Below are 18,147 nucleotides of genomic sequence, written 5' to 3'. Positions count from 1 at the left end.
TCCGTTCCTTGGCCCATTTATTAATTGAGGGTGTTTTTGGTATTAAGATTTTTGAGTTCTTTATATATTTACTAACATCTATCTGATGTTAGTGTGGCAAAAATTTGCTCCCATTCTGTAGGCTCTCTGTTTACCTCACTGATGGTTTCTTTTGCTGAAAAGAAGCTTTTTAGTTATAATCCATCCATTTATTGATTCTTGATTTTATTTCTTGCACTATAGGAGTCTTATTAAGAAAGTTGGGGCCTAATCTGACATGAGGAAGATTTGGGCCTACTTTTTCTCCTGTTAGGTACAGGGTCTCTGGTTTAACTCCTAGGTCCTTGATCCACTTTGATTTGAATTTTGTGCATGGTGTGAAATAGGGACTTAATTTCATTCTGCTGCCTATGGATTTCCAATTTTCCTAGCACCATTTGTTGAAGAGATCTTTTCTCCTATATGTTTTTGGTGCCTTTGTCTAATATAAGATAACTGTATTTATGTGGGTTAGTCTCTGTGTCCTCTATTCTGTACCATTGGTCTACATGTCTATTTTGGTGCCAATACCATGCCATTTTTGTTACTATTTCTCTGTAGTATAGTTTAAGATCTGGTATAGTGATGCCTCCTGCTTCACTCTTCTTACTAAGGATTGCTTTAGCTATTTTGGGTCTCTTATTTTTCCAAATGAATTTCATGACTGCTTTTTCTATTTTCTATGAGGAATATCATTGGGATTTTGGTTAGAATTGCTTAAATCTGTATAGTGCTTTTGGTAGTATGGTCATTTTGACAATATTAATTCTGCCTATCCAAGAACAAGGGAGATCTTTTCATCTTCTAAGGTCTTCTTTAATTTCTTTCTTTAGTATTTTGTTGTTTTCATTGTAGAGGTCTTTCACTGATTTCCAGGTATTTTTATTTACTTTTTGAGGCTATTGTAAATGGGGTAGTTTTCCTAGTTTCTCTTTGAGAGCATTTGTCACTTATGTACAGAAATACCTTTGACTTATAGGTGTTGATTTTATATCCAGCTACTTTACTGATTTCATCTATTCTAGAAGTTTTAGGATGTTTTTAAATTTTCTAGGTATAGAATCATATCGTCTACAAATAGTAATAGTTTTGAGTTCTTCTTTTCCTATCCATATCCCTTTAATTTCTTTCATCTGTCTAATTGCTCTGTATAGAGTTTCAAGGACTTTGTTAAATAGAAGTGGTGAAAGAGGGCATCCCTGTCTTGTTCCACTTTTTAGAGGGAATGCTTTCGATTTTTCTCCATTTAGAATGGTATTGGCCTGGGGCTTAGCATAGTAGCTTTCACAATGTTGAGATATATTCCTGTCATCCCTAGTTTTTCTAGTGTTTTGAACATGAAGGGGTGCTGTATTTTGTCATGCTTTTTTTGCATCTATTGAGATGATCATATGATTCTTATCTTTTAAGTCTGTTGATGTGATGAATTACATTTATTGATTTCCATATGTTGAACCAACCTTGCATCCCTGGGATGAATCCCACTTGATTGTGGTGCATGATTTTTTTTGATATGTTTTGTATTCCATTTGCCAGAATTTTATTGAGAATTTTTGAATCTATGTTCATTAGAGATATTGGTCTGAAGTTTTCTTTCTTTGATGTGCCTTTGCCTGGTTTTGGAATCAAGGTGATATTGGCTTCATAGAATGAGTTTGGAAGTGTTTCCTCTTTTTCTATTTCATGAAATAATTTGAGGAGTATTGGTATTAGTTCTTCTTTGAAGAACTTGTAGAACTCGGCTGTGCATCCATCAGGTCCTGGACTTTTCTTAGTTGGTAGGCTTCTGATGGCACCTTTTATTTCATTGCTTGAAATTGATCTGTTTGAATTGTATGTATCATCCTGGTTCAGCTTGGGTAAATCATATGACTCTGGAAATTTGTTGATGCCTTTGATATTTTCTATTTTTTTGGAGTACAAGTTTTCAAAATAATTTCTAATTATCCTCTGTATTTCTGTCTGTTGTGATATTTCCTTTTTCAGCATGGATATTAGTAATTTGGGTTTTCTCTCTCCTCTTTGTTGCATGGCTAAGGGTTTATCAATTTTATTTATTTTTTCAAAGAACTTTTTGTTTTGTCAATTTTTTCAATTGTTTCTTTTGTTTCAATTTTATTGATTTCAGCTCTGATTTTAATTATTTCCTGTCTTCTACTGCATTTGATGTTGATGTGTTCTTTTTGTAGGACTTTGAGATGTAAGGTTAGGTCATTTATATGTTGCCTTTTTTTTCTTTTAAGGAATGAACTCCATGCAGTGAACTTTCCTCTTAGTACTTCCTTCATAGTGTCCTAGAGATTTTAGTGTTGTATCAGTGTTCTCATTTATCTTTAAGTATTTTTTAATCTCATCTTTGATGTCTTTTATAACCTATTATTCATTCAGTAGCATATTATTTAGTCTCCAGGTGTTGGGGTAGCTTTTATTTTTTATTTTATGATTGATTTCTAATTTCATTTTATTGTGATCTGATAGAATGCTGAATAGTTATCTCTACTTTTTTGTATTTGCTAAGAGTTGCTTGGTGGCATAGTATATGATTTTTTAGAGAAGGATCCATGTGCTGCTGAGAAGAAAGTGTATTCACTGGTTGATGGATGTAATATTCTATATATGTCAGTTAAATCTAAGTTATTGACTATATTATTGAGTTCTGTAGTTTCTTGTTTAGCTTTTGTTTGGAAGATCTGTCCAGTGGTGAGAGAGGTGTGTTAAAGTCACGCAGAATTATTGTGTTGTGGTCTGTTTGACCCTTTTGAACTTGAGAAGTTTGTTGGATAAACATAGATGCTTCATTATTTGGGGCATATATATTTATAATTGTTAAGTCTTGTTGGTTTATGGTTCCCTTAAGCAATATGAAATGTTCTCTTTATCCATTTTGATTAACTTAGGCTTGAAGTCTACTTTATCTGATATGAGGATGGAGACCCCTGTTGTTTCCGTGGTCCATGTGAATGATATGTTTTTTCCTAACCTTTCACCTTCAGTCTGTGGATGTCTTTTCCTATGAGATGAGTCTCTTGGAGGCAGCATATTGTTGGGTCTTTTTAAAATCCAGTGTGCCAGTTTGTGCCTTGATTGGTGAATTTAGGCCATTAACATTCAGGGTTATTATTGAGACATAATTTTTATTTTCAACTATTTTTGTTTATTTTTGGTATCTAACTTGATTTGGTTTCTCCTTTGATTGATTTTTTTCCTTTAGTGTAATCCCTCCCTCTGCTGATTTTTATCATTGTTTTTCATTTCCTCCTCATGGAATATTTTGCCAAGGATGTCTGTAGTGCAGGCTTTCTAGTTGTAAATTCTTTTTTGTTTATCATGGAAGGTTTTTATTTTGTCATCAAATATAAAGCTTAATTTTGCTGGATATAAGATTTTTGGTTGGCATCCATTTTCTTTTCATTTTGAAATGTGGGATAGCATGAAAAGACCAAATTTAGGAGTTATTGGGATACAGGAAGGCATAGAGTTCCAAACCAAAAGAATGAACAATGTATTCAATGAAATAATATCAGAAAAATTTCCAAACATTAAGAACAAATTTTAAAATGAGGCTTACAGGACACCCAATGTACAAAATCACAACAGATCCACACCTAGGCACGTTATAATGAAAATGCCTAAAATACAGAATAAGGAGATATTTTAAGAGTCACAAGAGAAAGGAATTAGATTACATATAGGGGGAAAACAATTAGAAGTAATACACAAATTTTGGGCTTCCCAATTATTTTTTACATATAATTTCTGATAGACTTAGTGAAATGATTACTTGTTTGGTTTAATAGTAACTTCAGAACCACTAACGCACACACAGGACCCATGGCAGGGGCAAGTGGAGGTGGCTGCTGGACAGGCAGCATTTGGGATTGACGATGAGTCTCCTTCGTGTTGGTTCCAGACCCCTGAAGGACTGCTGGTGATAGAATCGCTTTTTGTTCTGGTTTGGCTTTTCTGTCAGGAGCACCTCTGCTTTCAGCTTGCAGGACAGCAGGGATTGTGTATTACATGTGCATTTTAAGAGGTGGTGCTGAGGTTAAAGAAGGTCATAGAGCTAAGCCAAGAGTAGGTGGGTGGTAGGAAGCCAAGCCCGGAGGCACAAGCTGGTAGCCAGGTGCACTAGAGTTTTCCTCAGGAGGACACCTAGCAGTAGGCCCAAGGACAGGGCTCTTTCTCCTCCCACAGTGAAGCCACAGTGGAGCTCAGCACACAGTAAGCCTACCATGCTCCCTTATTTGAGCTGAATACCTCCAAACTAAACTGATGACCCTTCCCCAGGACATTAGCTCTGGGAAGCACTCACCTGTACCAGCCACTGGGCCCTGGCCTGCATCTAAACAGAGATATGAAGAGCAGGACAGAAAGCTATAAGACACTGTCAGGAGCAATTGAATTCTTAAATAAAGGGAGGGATGCATCATTGTCCTGTTTTAGGTTATTCAACATATAGAAATTTAAAAATCCTTAGGTGGGATGATAGACGTTCATTCAGAGGGTGTAAATTCAGAATCAGAAAGGACAGTGAGGCTGTTGAATGGAATGGTCAAGTTAGGAGAGGCCCAAGGAGTGGCCCCACCTGATCAGGGAGATGCTCTGAAGGAGATGGGTGCCCTGGCAAGAGAGTCCAGGGTGCGCAGCGACAGGCCTGGGGAGGCCTGGCCTGGAAGGTGGGACTTAGACTGACACGAGGTGCCACAGAGACCTCGGGCAGAGTGCTGGTGTGGAGCAGCGGTGTTGGGTTGAGAGGTGGTTGGAGGCTGGGAAAGGAGGGTGAGTGGGGACATGGGGAATAGGCGCTATCCTCGCTGACGGCAGTGGGGGGTCCTGGTGGAGTGCCTTGTCTCTGAATAGAAGGCCTTTTCCCCTGGACCTCCCGACCCCAGTTGTAAAAGGGAGTATGCTTCTCACCCTGAAGGCAGTGCGGGTCTGTCGGCTGTCCCCCTGGCTTCAGCTGAGCATGCTGCTCTTACTTGTTAGGCATCAGGAGCAGTGACCTGCCTAGGTGATCTGGGCTCTCAATTTTGCCATGAAAAGGGGTTTTGTGTATTCACTCTTTCCCCTAAAATATTTTGAAACTCTAGGTTCGTCTTTTGGGCGTTACCAAACCTGGAGCCTGGCACTTGGCACATTCTGCAACCACCTCCCTGGGTGGTGTCCTGAGGGCAGTGGTGCCCTGGTGCCTGGCTGTGTTGTCATTTGCTTTTGGAATATTCTTCTCAACACGTCTCCAAAGGGACATAGAAGTCATCAGGATCATTTATGGCAGCAGAGCAGGCCCTAGGCTGCCTCAGTGTGCACTCTCACGGACAGTGTGATGCTGTGGGTCCCCCCACTCACCTAGATTCAGGAGATGGCCCATGTTGGTGTTGGTGGTCTGTTCCTGTGACTGTTTCTACTGAAGTTGCAGATGACTGCTCCTGGCTCAGTTGCTTCCGACCCAGCCTTTTTTTTTAATGAATGTTGCTTTCAATGGATTTTGTTAGAATAGTTACCTGGCTCTTAAGAGGATACACTACACCTGAAGGAAATGTCCCCCTTAAAAAGATCTAATGGCTCAGTCAGTAATGCATCTTCCAGCCCCTTACATGGTATCTGCTGCTCCAGCCGACCCGCTCTGTAAGAACATGGTGTCGTCAGTCCCTGGGCTGGTTTCTAGACAGCCCAGGTGGAACTTGCCTCCCAGGACGGTTCACATTGTGCCCTGGTGGCCATTGCTCTGTGTGAGACTGGGAGTCGTCCTGCTTCTGCTTTCTCAGTAGCACATTCTCCCCAGAATTCTTGTGGCAGGCAATGTTAGCATAGCCGAAGCCTTTAGGGAACCATGGGTTTCCTCTAAGTACTTGGTGTTCACTGTTAGGTTTTTTTGTAGCTAAAAACGTAAGTCAGGCAAGATTAGCCAAAGCCAGTAAGGTGACATTCAGAAGGGTTAACTGGTGTTCGCAGAGGGCAGAAAAGTCAGTTGTGTGAGCATGCGCCCTGGAGAACCAGCTCTCCACAGTTCATTAAGACGTGAACAAAAAGCACCTGAGGGTCTGCGTCTGCCACCTGCTCCACATGAACGAGTGGAGCGGCTGCTAAAAATAGGCACGTGTTTGAGCAGCATTAATAAACGTGGGTAATTGCTCCCTGTTGGCGCAGTTGCGCTGTACCTCTGTGTGGTGTTGAGAATTGGCTGTTTCCGTGGAAGTCCTCGTAAAGTGTGGCAGGTGCATGAAGCAGAGCTCGCTGACGGGAGCCCTTGTCCAGGAGTTCAGGAAAACTGTGCACAGAGCGGTGAGTTCCCATCATGGACATCTCTGGTCCATTTCAGGAGTCAGAATTGCTTCCCAGAATATTCTTTGCTACAACTGCTGACCAATGACTGGCCACATGGTCATTGTCACAGTCATCCTCCAGGAAGCTGGTGCCTGTGGGTCCTGTGCTAGATGGGCAGGACAGCACCAGGTTCCTTTCTGCCATGGATTGTATGATTCTAGGTCCCTTCAAGGACCAGCAGTTTATGGGAAAGAAATGACTGACAAGCAAGTCTAGTAAGAGATTGGATTCGTAGATGTGGTGTGACCATAGCAACCTCATGACCTCTTATGTATTTCCTGTTGCTAGATTTTGACCTGGACATGAGAGGTTTTAGTAGCAGTGTAATGAAAGGTGACCTCGCTCCTCCACTGATGACCAGGGTCACTCTGGCCAGCCTGGATGGTTTGTTAGGTGCCCCCAGGATCCCTCATTCAGTCCAAGAAGGTTTCTCCCAGGTGGAAGGGACTGTGCTGTGCAGTCTGGCTTCTTCGAGGAGCAGGGACCAGCTTTGGGCAGCAGCCAGGAGGGGCGGTGCACTCTCTGCAGCCATGCCCTCCACAGCTTTGGGCCGAGAGTCTTCTGCTCTGATCTGGCAAAAGCAGAACGAGATGAGGAAGATAAAAAGGAAGTGACATGAGATGGAGTACTTTGTCACATGAATTGGAGGGGCCACTGAGGGCCCTCGCTGCCTGTATCCTCTCTCCTGATGCCACCTCTCTCTTGCATTGTAGAGCACCAGAACTACTTTGGAATAGACGAAAACCTCGGCCCTGTGGCTGTCAGCATCCGGAGGGAGAAGGTGGAAGACCCCAAAGAGAAGGAAGGGTCCCAGTTCAACTACAGGGTGGCTTTCAGGACTAGCGAGGTAACAGGCTGCCCTGCCCTGCAGCTGTCCAGGCTGAGTCTCCAGAGCACCACTGCTCTAGCCAGACGGGGCCTGGAGGGCATTATTTAGTGTATGACCATACATTTAAGGTAATTGAAGAAGGGTTGCAGGATGTTATTCTAAGTGAAAACTTTGGAAACCTGACTCATATATTCAATGGCAATGATTTTGCTGCCACCTTACAAGGTAGAATGGATAACAGCATAAAGACCTATAAAGGGCTGGACACAGAGGACAAAGGCTATAATGCACGTCAGAACCAAAAATTAGTTTAAAATCCAACATAAAACTGGGTGGCCTGAGATGGGTGAGTGTTCTCCAGTGCTCACACTAGTCTAGGGGCGCTTTGTACCCACACTCAGTGCACTGCAGACCCAGGTTAATTTCCGGCCTGACTCTTTTTAATGAAGATTGATATAGGTCATTTCCAAACATACTTTGTATGGCCATGTGAATGTGACACTGGAAGCCACTGCTTGGTGAATGTGCACTAACAAGACTGCCATGGCCACCTGGTGCAGGGTGGTGGCTCAGTGGGCAGCTTCACTGGTAGTACAGAGTCAGAGCTCATCTGCACTGTGGTTTTGGTCCCTAGCCTGTTGGATTCAGAGAGGTGTCTGCTTGTTAACTGTCTGGAATGTGTGTTTTGATGGACACTTACCCATCTGGGAGGAGAGAGCCCTGTCCAGTCCTGCAGCTTATGTGGACACGTGTGGCCCTGTGTCTTGCCTGGGGTATGCAGCTATTCTGGTGACCTAGGCTCCATGCTAGATATATACACATGAGATGAAGTCCCTCTTGGTGACCTGGTGGAGTGTTGCCTTATATAGATAACCAAGAATAAGCACTAACTGCGCTCTGGTGGCTGTTCCTACAGCTCACAACCCTGAGGGGCGCCATCTTGGAAGATGCTGTGCCCTCCACTGCCCGGCACGGCACTGCACGGGGACTGCCACTCAAGGAGGTGCTAGAGTACGTGGTCCCGGAGCTGAACACACAGTGCCTGCGGCAGGCCTCCAGCTCCCCCAAGGTCCCAGAGCAGCTGCTCAAACTGGACGAGCAAGGGGTGAGTATGGCGTGGGGGTGTGTGAGTCTGTGTCTTGTTTATGAGACCTTGAGTGTCCTCGTCATCAGCTTTGAAGACCACTTCCTGTAAACACTTGGAGCTCTGCTCTGCAATTTCCCCAGCACACCTTCTTCCAGTTCAGAAACCTGCTGCTGTGCGGCGGCCTTCTTGGCTGCATTATTGGTGTGTGCCGGCAAGCAGGAGCGCATCCCTTGTCTGAGAGTAGATTATGTGCAAGCCTGCTGGCCCTTATGCTTATCCTTGCCTGTTCTGAGGACAGTGCTGACAGGTGGGTGTCCCAGACTGCATGAGGAAGACCAAGACTGATGGGACTTTGTCCCTCTCCCATGGGGGCAGTGAGGCCAAGACCACCAGGGCTTCCCCAGGCAGAATAAGGAAGAGAGCTTGGAGACATGGAAGTGCAGTGAGCACCTGTACAAATCTAGAGGAGGTGGCCTTTTGCTGAGCCCTCTTTGGGTAGAGTTCACGGGTGCTACACGGGCAGCCGCTGCTCGAGAACCCTGATCATTCCAGTTTCTTTACAAAGAAGGAAGCTTGCGAGATGGGGGCAGTAATGCTAAGGCGAAGCAGAGTGTAGAGCCCTGGAATGCTGGGCAGGGTCTTGTGTGAAGGTTTTCCTCTGGGACAGCTCAGGGTAATGGGAGCTGTGTGCAGAGCAGGTTGTGCTGAAGAAGAGGTCACAGGCTGAGGAAGAAGGAGCAGGGATGACGTGGAGCCCATCATGTTCATGGACACTGCTCAGGAGCCCACCAGTGCTGCACAGGCTGAGATGGTGGCATGGTGGGTGGAAAGGAGTCTTTCATATTTCATATGCAAAATTACTTGTAGGGGAAACTGAGCAGCAGGTGTCTGAGTGCAGATGATTTATTTTAGTGAGTGAATTAGTTTTTAAATCCCTGATTAAAATTTTTAAAAGGTAGTAGTCACGTGTACTTCCAGAATTTCCCAAGGAAAATATTTTGCATGTTTTAGAGGACTATGATATGAGTCTTTCTAGGTAAGGTAACACCACACTGGAAATGAGAAGCTGGTATGGTAACACTCATATCAAATACTCCTGAGATCTTACTGTCTCAAGAGCAAAAGCTGGCATGTCAGAACACTTGAGTGGTCAGCCTTTCAAGTGGCAGGATGCGCAGAATATGGTGACCCTGATCGTGGCTAGTAGAACGTGGGGAATAGGAAATGTCCTAGAAGTAGTCTTGGAAATGGATTGTGGAGGGATAGAGAGGGTGTCTCAGGGCTGTCCTTCCCTCAGTCAGCACAGGCTCCTCAAGAGTAGTACTCCAGCTAGGCCATCTGGGCAAGACTGTTTCTCCTTATGGACAACCCCTCTTCCCCTTCATGGCCTCTCAGCCCTTGTCCACCTGTTTACCTACATGGCAGATTGCTCAGGAACAGACTTCATTCTGCCTTAGTGAGGCCTGTGCTCGAGGGGGTGCAGGGCCACAGTGAGGGCTGTGCTCAGAGGGGACCTGGGCCACAGTGAGGGCTCTGCTCAGAAGGGACCTGGGCCACAGTGAGAGCTCTGCTCAGAGAGGAGCTGGACCACCATGAGGGCTGTGCTCAAGGGGGTGCAACGCCACAGTGAGGGTGTGCTCATGGGGGTACAGGGCCACAGTGAGGGCTCTGATCAGAGAGGAGCTGGACCACTGTTAGGGCTGTGCATGGAGGGGACCTGGCCACAGTGAAAGGCTCTGCTCGGAGGGGAGCTGGGCCACTCTGAGGCTGTGTGCTCTATATGAGGACTGAACCACTAGGTACTCAGACTAGTTTCAAGACAAATCTGAGGCTTTGTTTTTATCACCTTGGTTTTAATTTACATGTTTTTGTCAATGATCACAATACTTCTAGCCTTGGGTTACAGAAGCCAATTGTGATCCTGTGCATAAAGGACAGGGACACATGCTGGTTCTTCTGCCATCCGTGTGTCCGTTCATTTAGGACCCTGACACCATGGAGGTTGTGACTGTGTGTGTTTTTGTCTGTAGCAGTACCCAGGGGCAGCCTCCTCTCACCTAGGGCTGGTATCTGCAGGGAGAGTGGTAGAACCTGTAGAATGGTGTATGCTCAATAAAGCAAAGGTCAAGCAGCAAAGGTGAGACCCTCAGAGCAGTGCGTGAGAAGCCCAGCTAGCAACATTATGTCCTGCAGCTGCTACTGGAGGCCTTGATGCTGCATGTGCTGTGACCAGAGCATCTGAGGAGAGCAACTGAGGGGAGGTGAGACTTATTCTGGCTCTCAGTTTCAGAGGCCTCAGATCATGGTACAGAACTGCATGGTAGAAACAGGGCAGGCAGGCAGAACTGGAAGCCTTCTCCTTCCAGGGCAGCCAGCAAACGAAGAGCAAGAGAAGAGGGTCCAGAGGACAGATGCAGCTCCCACGGCCACACCTGCAGTGACCCACTTCCTCCAACCACAGCCATCTGCTTACAGTCACCACCAGGAGTTCATTCAAGTTATTAATCACTAAATGGATTAATCCTGATGAGGTTACAACCCTCATGGTTCAGTCATTGCTGAAAAGCCCCATTCAGAACCTTGCTGCATTGGGGACCTGCTTTCAGTCTATGAGCTTTTAGGGGGACACTTCTGATCCAAACCCTGCCACTAAGTATCCTGATTCCACAGTCACTCACTCATCAGTGCTTGTATGACAGTTGTGAATCACAAGAGTGTCCCTAAGGTAAGATCTTGGCAGATCTCCTGACATTTATCATGAAATGCCATAGGCATTTCTATTATAACATTATGTATTTATTTGTTCATTTTGGGGGGGAATTTCTTTTCTTGACCCTGCTAAAGAACCAGTTCTTTATTGACTTGGTAGCTTCTGCACATCATCTCCCGCCCACACGGAGGGTGGGACCCTGGTCTGCACTGTGCGATGGGGAACTTGTGGCTGAGTGGTGTCCAGCCAGGGCCTGGTGCTTTCACTGCTATAGCGTCCGTCCCTGCATGTCACTGACTTGCCTGGCCATGAGCAGAGGACGTTCCTGCCACCCAGGGAGGTCACTGCAAGCAGTGTTTGTGGTCATTGGGAGGCAGTACAGACGAGGTGCTGCACCTGTGCTGCCCTGGAAGTGAGGGCACCATGCCATGTTTTACGTGACAGGCAGTTGTGGGTTTGGATCCAAGGTTCTGCTTCACATCTTGGTGATAAATATGCACAGTGACGGACCCACGTCTGACTGTCTGTCTGTCTGTCCCTTTCTGAGGCTCAGGTGCTGGTGAGAGGGGCTCTGATGGCCCAATTGGGAAGCTCTCCTTGGAGGAAAATGGAGGCTGTGAGAACAGACACAGTTGTGCCCTGCTGTGGAGGGTGTGCCCCGCTTCTAGCTCCCTGGTGGGGACAGGGAGCGGTTGGGCAAAAGCCCGCCCAGCGTGGCTGGAGCTCTTCCTGGCACAGTGCATCTTTAGCAGACAGGGAAGGATGTGAGAAGTGGCCGTGTTATTCAACCAGAGTTACTCCTGTAGAAACAAACAGCTCTCTGTTAATGCACATCCATCGCAGGTCCCATTGGGATCTTTCCTTAGCAGACCTTCTTTTTTTTCTTTCCTGTCTTATATGTTTCCATGAATGTTCGAATACATTGAAGAAGGAAATGGCATTAGAACCACAGGGGGAATCTTGCTAAAGTTCTTGGCCTTTCTCCTGCCTCTGTAGGCCTGAGATCAAGTATTTGCCCCCTGGCCTGTTTACGGAGAGCACAAACCTGACTGCCTGTCCTTTTGGAACCCCAGCAAATCCCACACAATCGGCCATATGTTGGATCTCCTGGGGCTTCCGACGCTTTTCCAGCTGTGTTTGGGGTTTTCTGATTGTTACTTCTTTGTAGCACCTCATACAGAGATTGTGCCTTCCTTTTTGCTCCTTTGCTTGTGAAAATCATCCTGTGTTTTCTGAGGACAGAGCTCCAGGCTTCTGTTGTTCTCGTTTTCACCAGAGTTAGCTCATCTGGTACTCTTTGCAAGTAATGACATTTCCTCCCCATTTCAGCTGAGTTTTCAGCACAAGATTGGGATCCTCTATTGCAAAGCAGGACAGAGCACGGAGGAAGAAATGTACAACAATGAGACAGCGGGACCAGCTTTTGAGGAATTCCTGGACCTTCTAGGCCAGAGAGTGCGGCTGAAAGGATTCACTAAATACCGTGCCCAGCTGGACAATAAAAGTAAGCTCCATGCCTGCTTAAGCTCAGGTCTACTGAGTGGGGTCCTGTGCACGCCTGCTCTTGGCCCCAGGAGCAGCCCACCGAGCTTCTTGGGTCAGTATGGATATCCTCAGGTGAGCAGGGAGCTCACTGTCCTCAGGAAAGCAGGGGCTCATTTCTCAGTGGGTGTGTGTCAAACGTTGCATGCCTGACAGCTAGTGCTTTGTGACACTAGCAGAGATTCCCCATGTTTCCCAAAGAATCTCAGTGTGGTCCTCCCCTTTTGCACACCTACGTCTGTGACACCCTTATGTTGTCACATCATGGACCAGCACTGTGTTCATTGCTGAGAGAGAGCATTGGCACATTCGTTGGTGTATGTTATTGGGTTCATTCATTTCTAGATGCATGAGCTAAGCATTGGAGTTGAAGCAGTGAGGAGGAAACCAGGTGTCCTGCTTTCCAGGTACCTGAGTCAGGTTGCTTGGAGTGGGACACACATCAGCTCTCAAGGGCCATATTGACTACTTGATTCAAATATGGGCTTTCTGCCCCCTGGGGTATGTGAGTTGTCCAGTATCTTCCAGAAGTCCTCAGAAACTCTGTGTATTTTATCTTCCTGCTATTATTAGATTGCTACCAGCACTTGAAATACCAGGCAACATAATTTTACATATTTGGGGGAATTCTTATTCCCCAAATATTTAAAATTATGTGGAATTCCTGCTCTTTCACTGAAAGGAGATAAGTAGATGATAAGTCTGGGATCTGAGAGCTAGTGGGAGGGTGAAGCAGGAGCTGTCCCCGTGGGTGCCATGGTTTGGCCAGCCCTGGAGCAGAGCTGGCCATATGTGAGCCTGCCTGCCCTTCTTTTCTGTGTCCAGCCCTGCCCAGTGCCTGCTCGGCCTGATGCTCTGTCCAGATGAGAGTGGTGCCTGAGTCAATCTTGGGTTTTGATGTGTTTCTAAATTTGAATGGTGTTGTCTCATGTGGGTCCCATGTCCTCCATGTGTGCCAGGCTGGAGCTTTTCCCCAGTGCATGTCCACTGCTCATGCCCCAGGTATGTAAAGGCAGGGAAGTGACCCACGACACCCCACATATGAATATCCACATGCATTCAGAAGGATCCATGTGACCTTTCTTGATTTTCTTGTCTAACTCCCCTTTGCTAAAAACCATAGCCCAGCTGCTAGAGGCCACTATGGTGCCCTGGGGACCTCCTTGTGGACAGCCACTGTGGACATAGCTCCTGTTGCCAGTGTGTGTGGGGGGGTCATCTCTCTTCAGTGGGAGGCACTGAGAAATCCCTTTTAGAATGTGTGGTCCGTGAAGTATGTGGCACTATGTCTTCCCTCGTGTAGAGTTGACAGCAGCCTTGTGATCTCAGCAATGTCCCCAGTGCAGTAAGCTCAAAGATTTTCTTTCTGCAATTTAGGGATCAGGTACCACATTAACACTCTGTAGGACTTGATTCAAGTCTGGGCCCAAGAAGAATGGAGTAGGAATGGGGCTGACCACTGAGATACCCTCGTCACCGGGCAGGAGTGACCAAGTCAGTCCTTGTTCTCTGCTGCCAGCCCCTGAGCAAGCCTTGTTGGTTTCCTCTTTCCATTGCGTGCTGGTGTCTGCGGTAAACCTTCACGGCACTCACTTGGCGTGGCCTCTGGGTGCTGCTGAGCCAGGATGGTTATATCACAACCCCAGGAGCACTGCTTCCCCGGGCTCTCACTGTTGGCTGTGCTTCTCTGATGTGAGGTGGGACCTCAGGTCCAGGAGCGACTGCTATGCTGGCTGCATTGGCTGCTCTGTCTCCCACCACCCACCTGGGCTTGGGGGTCAGTAAGTCTGCCCTTTCTCATGTGGCTGAGCTCCCACATCCCAGCTGGGTCCACTGTCAAGCTCTGAGCCAAGAGAGTTCAAGGGGATCATTGCTTCCTGAAGTCCTGTGAAGAAGGGCAGTGTGCGTTTCCTGAGGGTCCACAGGCGGTTTCCCTCATCTTGGCTACTGATGGCAGAGACAGCAGGTTTCTTCTAGGATAGCTGAGAACCGTACAGGACTTCTTCAAGATAATGTCTGGACTGTCTCCAAGTCAGATGTAAATACCAGAGAGTCATGCTACAGGGCTCAGAAGGAAAGCAGTGGAGGTCCATGAAGGTTGAATACATTCCTATTTCAAAGTAAAAATTTTAGATTTTAAACTAAAAAAGATTTACCCAAAATGACTGCTCAAAGGTTTCCCCAGAAGGTGCAGCAGGGAATGCACAGGTGAGAAGTGTTATCTCCTGCTGTTTAAGAAATAGAAGAGTCACAGAAGCCAAGGAGACACTGAGGGGTGGCCCCAAATTATGCTGGCCTTGCTCCTCCGCAAGTGTCTGTCTTCATTGGCCCTGTGCAGAGTGGTCCAGAACTTCTCTCTAGACTTATTTTAGAGTTGCTGAGTTGATTGGAAAGTCTGAGACTCAATCTGTGGCAATCTCATGGATCACACAGATGGTTTTTAATTTGCAAAGAATCACTGTGCTTGACAAACTCTGCATGATCAGCAGGGTTCAGGTGTTGGGCAAAAGATACAGCAAGACACCACTCTCCTCATTCTCCTTTAAAAGATGTGTCACTGCTGCTGTTTTCTGGTGAAAACATCCTTTCATTTTAAAGTAACACTTTGTTTCCATCTCAGTGTTGTCAGCCCTACTTCATTCTTCTGTATTCTGGAAGGTCATGCATCCCCAGATGATGTAGAATTAACAGTAAATGCACACACAAGAGTGTGGCCAGCTTCTGGCTGCCCAACTGTCACTTTCAGGTGCTCCACCAGGGTCTGGGCGGGCCTGGTGCCTTCCCCCTCACTACAGACCCAGGCCAAGGCACCTGGCCCTGGGTGGGTCCTGAGGTCCAGAATGAAGAGAAGCAGGTGAAGCCAACACAGTAGTGAGAGGGTGGGGAAAGCAGAGGCCCTCGGGTGCCAGCCTCAGTGGGAGGTTGTGGGCACTCCTCCAGGAGCTTCCAAGCTGCAGGCGGGAAGGTGGGCGGGCGGCAGCCTGTGCTACCAGTTCAGTGTGGCATTTGTTTTGTAGTTGAGTCATCTCTTGTGGGAATGACCTTCTGGGTGTCGATCCTCACAGTCTGCTGTGGCCTAACTTCTTTTGTGATTAACCTTGGTTTCCAGCCGACTCCACGGGAACTCACTCCCTCTACACTACGTACAAAGACTACGAGCTCATGTTCCATGTGTCCACCCTGCTTCCCTACATGCCCAGCAACAGGCAGCAGGTACGTCCTCCCCCTCGCTTCCTCCAGGCTGGCCGCAGGTGTGGGTGGTGCTCTGGGTTTGCAGAGCAGTAAGAGAGGTTCTTCTTGCATAGCATTAGCAATCTTTGACTCTCCTGGAAGGGTTTGGGTTTTAAAAGGAGCATCATTGCAGTTATTCGTCATAAAGCTCAGACTCCTACACCTTTATTGGGTGTTGGCAGAATCTCAAAAGAGACCTGTGTCAACTGTGTGAGTTACAGAAAGGCCAGCTCCCCGGCATGACTGAGGTTTCTGCACACGGGTAAATGACTTCTTGGAAAAAACACTGTTCACAGTTGTTGCTGATTTAGTTTGGCTGTTCTTCCTCATTTAGTTTCATTGTTTTAAGTGAGTTTATTGACATTTTAAGAGAGAAGAAATCACTGTGCTTTATGCTTTGAATGTAGCCACTAAAAATTAAGAATCTTTGAAAACTTGAATGATGCCTAAAACATCCTAAAATAATTTACATAATGCTTTGGAATAGCTATAAAATGGGCTGAACAAGTTATTTTGTAGAAATTACTAGAAATCGTAGCTCTTGTTCTCATGCTGAAACCCTCACAGTGCCGAGCCTGCCTGATGCGAGGACCCTTGGGGTAGAAAGGAGTGGCATTTGGGATAGGCTCTCTGGGAGGGGCGGTTCTGCCCCATCTTGTGTGAGTCTTGGGCTGTCCTGAGTCAGAGCCAAGGCTGAGGCAGGAGGACTGCGCTGGTCTCTGAAGGTCGGCCCCAGGCTCCCTGGCTGGTCTTAACAGAAGGGTGGGACTGTTGGGCTAAAGCCAGGGTGCTGACCGTTTGGCCTTCTGCTTGGAAGCAGACTTCCTGATGTTACCTGCTCCTCCTTGAAGAGCCATATTATTTTTAGGTGCCAAGGACACACAGGTGTTCCCTGGAGCATTTGTCCTGCAAGTGAGACCTAATTGTTTCAGATCATTTTTCTCACTTTTTTTTATAAACACACATGAAATCTACAAATTTAGTCAGAATCTATATGTGGGGTGGGGTGGGGGTGGGGGTTGTTGTTTTCCTGGAGAAGAAACCAGCCATCTCCTCCTCTTCCTTCAGCAGCATGGGCGCTTGGCCCAGTTCTCAGGCTCTTTCAGTTAGTGCAGTGTCTTCTCTTTATCCCTTTCCTTGTGGTCATTGTGACCAGGATTTCTTGGTGAATTTTTGGTGAATCTTTGCCCAGTCTCTTGTCTAATCCAGACCTTCCACTGTGTCTTCTAGCAAGCCTCCGTTCCCCCACCACCTGGGCGTCTCTGTCTCTGGGTTCTGCATCTGCACATTCCTCTGAGATGGAGTGCATCTCTACACCCCCCGCATGTGACTGTTCTGCCTTGAAGAGCTTTGAACTCTCATATTATTTGGATTGATGCTGAACAGATACGCTGGGCATCATAGGCTTGAGATAGGCTAGCCTGGTTGTCCAGCTGAGACTCATTTAGTAATTAAACCCTGAGATGGTGTCCAGACGCTGATAGGGCTTGTTCAGGCCAAGAAACGCTGTCGGTGTTGGTAGAGGTGGATCAAGCGCAGGCACTCAGACCTCAAAGCTGCTGGCTCGCTGAGTGCCCAGCCTTCCGCAGGGGGCAGTCTCTGGGGTTCCATGTCTGCTGTCACCAGAACTCAAAACTGTTTAATAATTGGGGGACTTTGGGGTTCTCTGTTCCTGACTTTATTTCACTAAGTTTTCCTGAAAAAATTCTATATACAAAAATCAGAAACTCAGTAGAACCAAGAAGAGAGTGGAACTCTGGGTAGAAGTGATTAGTGTTTTCTGCACTTTCCAAAGTGGGGATCAAAGGAAAAGTCTCTACAGTTGCTATTTGTAAATGACTGTAGCCTAAAGACCTGCTCAGATGGTGACTCTGTGTCGAGCTTGAGTGACAGGCCACTACATGGTCTGGATCTGCTGATGGGCTGAGGTGGAAATGGAGAAACCTGTGGTTCCATTGCACTTAGTGTCTGTGGGACAGTTATAATCTTGGATGTGGCCCTGGGAGGGCCTGTGTTTGGTCCTGTAGCCAGGAGCTGATTCCGGTCCATTGGAAGTCTTGAGTCTAGAATGCCTCTGACTCTTCAGGGAGGCCCACTAACCGAGGACAGTGAGAAACTGCTCAGGGAGTGCTCCCCTCCTTGCGATCAAGGCCAGGCCTGTCGGCAGTCTGTTCACCTCTCCAGGGCCGTGTGCACCCTGGGTGCTCTTCTGCCTGCTCTACAGACACCTGGTGACTCAGCTGTCATGCGTTGTTTTCAGAGGAAGGAGCTTCACAGGCAGCCCTAGACTTTTTCGGCAGAGACGCCCTTTCTTTGGATGAGGCATGTGACAGAGGGAGATGCTCTGGTGCTGGCACACAGTGACCTTTGCTTTTTTAGTGCAGGCTGCTGTGCTTGGAGGAGTTA

General features: G+C 46.8%; 1 protein-coding gene across 5 annotated transcripts in view; it reads left to right on the top strand.

The window, feature by feature from the left end:
- Sipa1l2 (signal induced proliferation associated 1 like 2) overlaps positions 1-18,147 on the top strand; it is a 136,161-nt gene that overhangs the window by 66,543 nt on the left and 51,471 nt on the right. For all 5 annotated transcript variants that reach the window (XM_078023059.1, XM_078023055.1, XM_078023057.1 and 2 more), the window contains exons 3-6: positions 7,056-7,189; positions 8,088-8,276; positions 12,298-12,472; positions 15,620-15,723. In XM_078023059.1, the coding sequence (XP_077879185.1) occupies positions 7,056-7,189; positions 8,088-8,276; positions 12,298-12,472; positions 15,620-15,723 (602 nt within the window). The remainder of the gene's footprint in view (positions 1-7,055; positions 7,190-8,087; positions 8,277-12,297; positions 12,473-15,619; positions 15,724-18,147) is intronic.

Source organism: Ictidomys tridecemlineatus, chromosome 10 (genome assembly GCF_052094955.1).
Source record: "Ictidomys tridecemlineatus isolate mIctTri1 chromosome 10, mIctTri1.hap1, whole genome shotgun sequence".
In the NCBI taxonomy this organism is placed as follows: domain Eukaryota; kingdom Metazoa; phylum Chordata; class Mammalia; order Rodentia; family Sciuridae; genus Ictidomys; species Ictidomys tridecemlineatus.
Note: the sequence above shows the minus strand (reverse complement) of the source record. Positions and strands in the feature narration are given on the sequence as shown.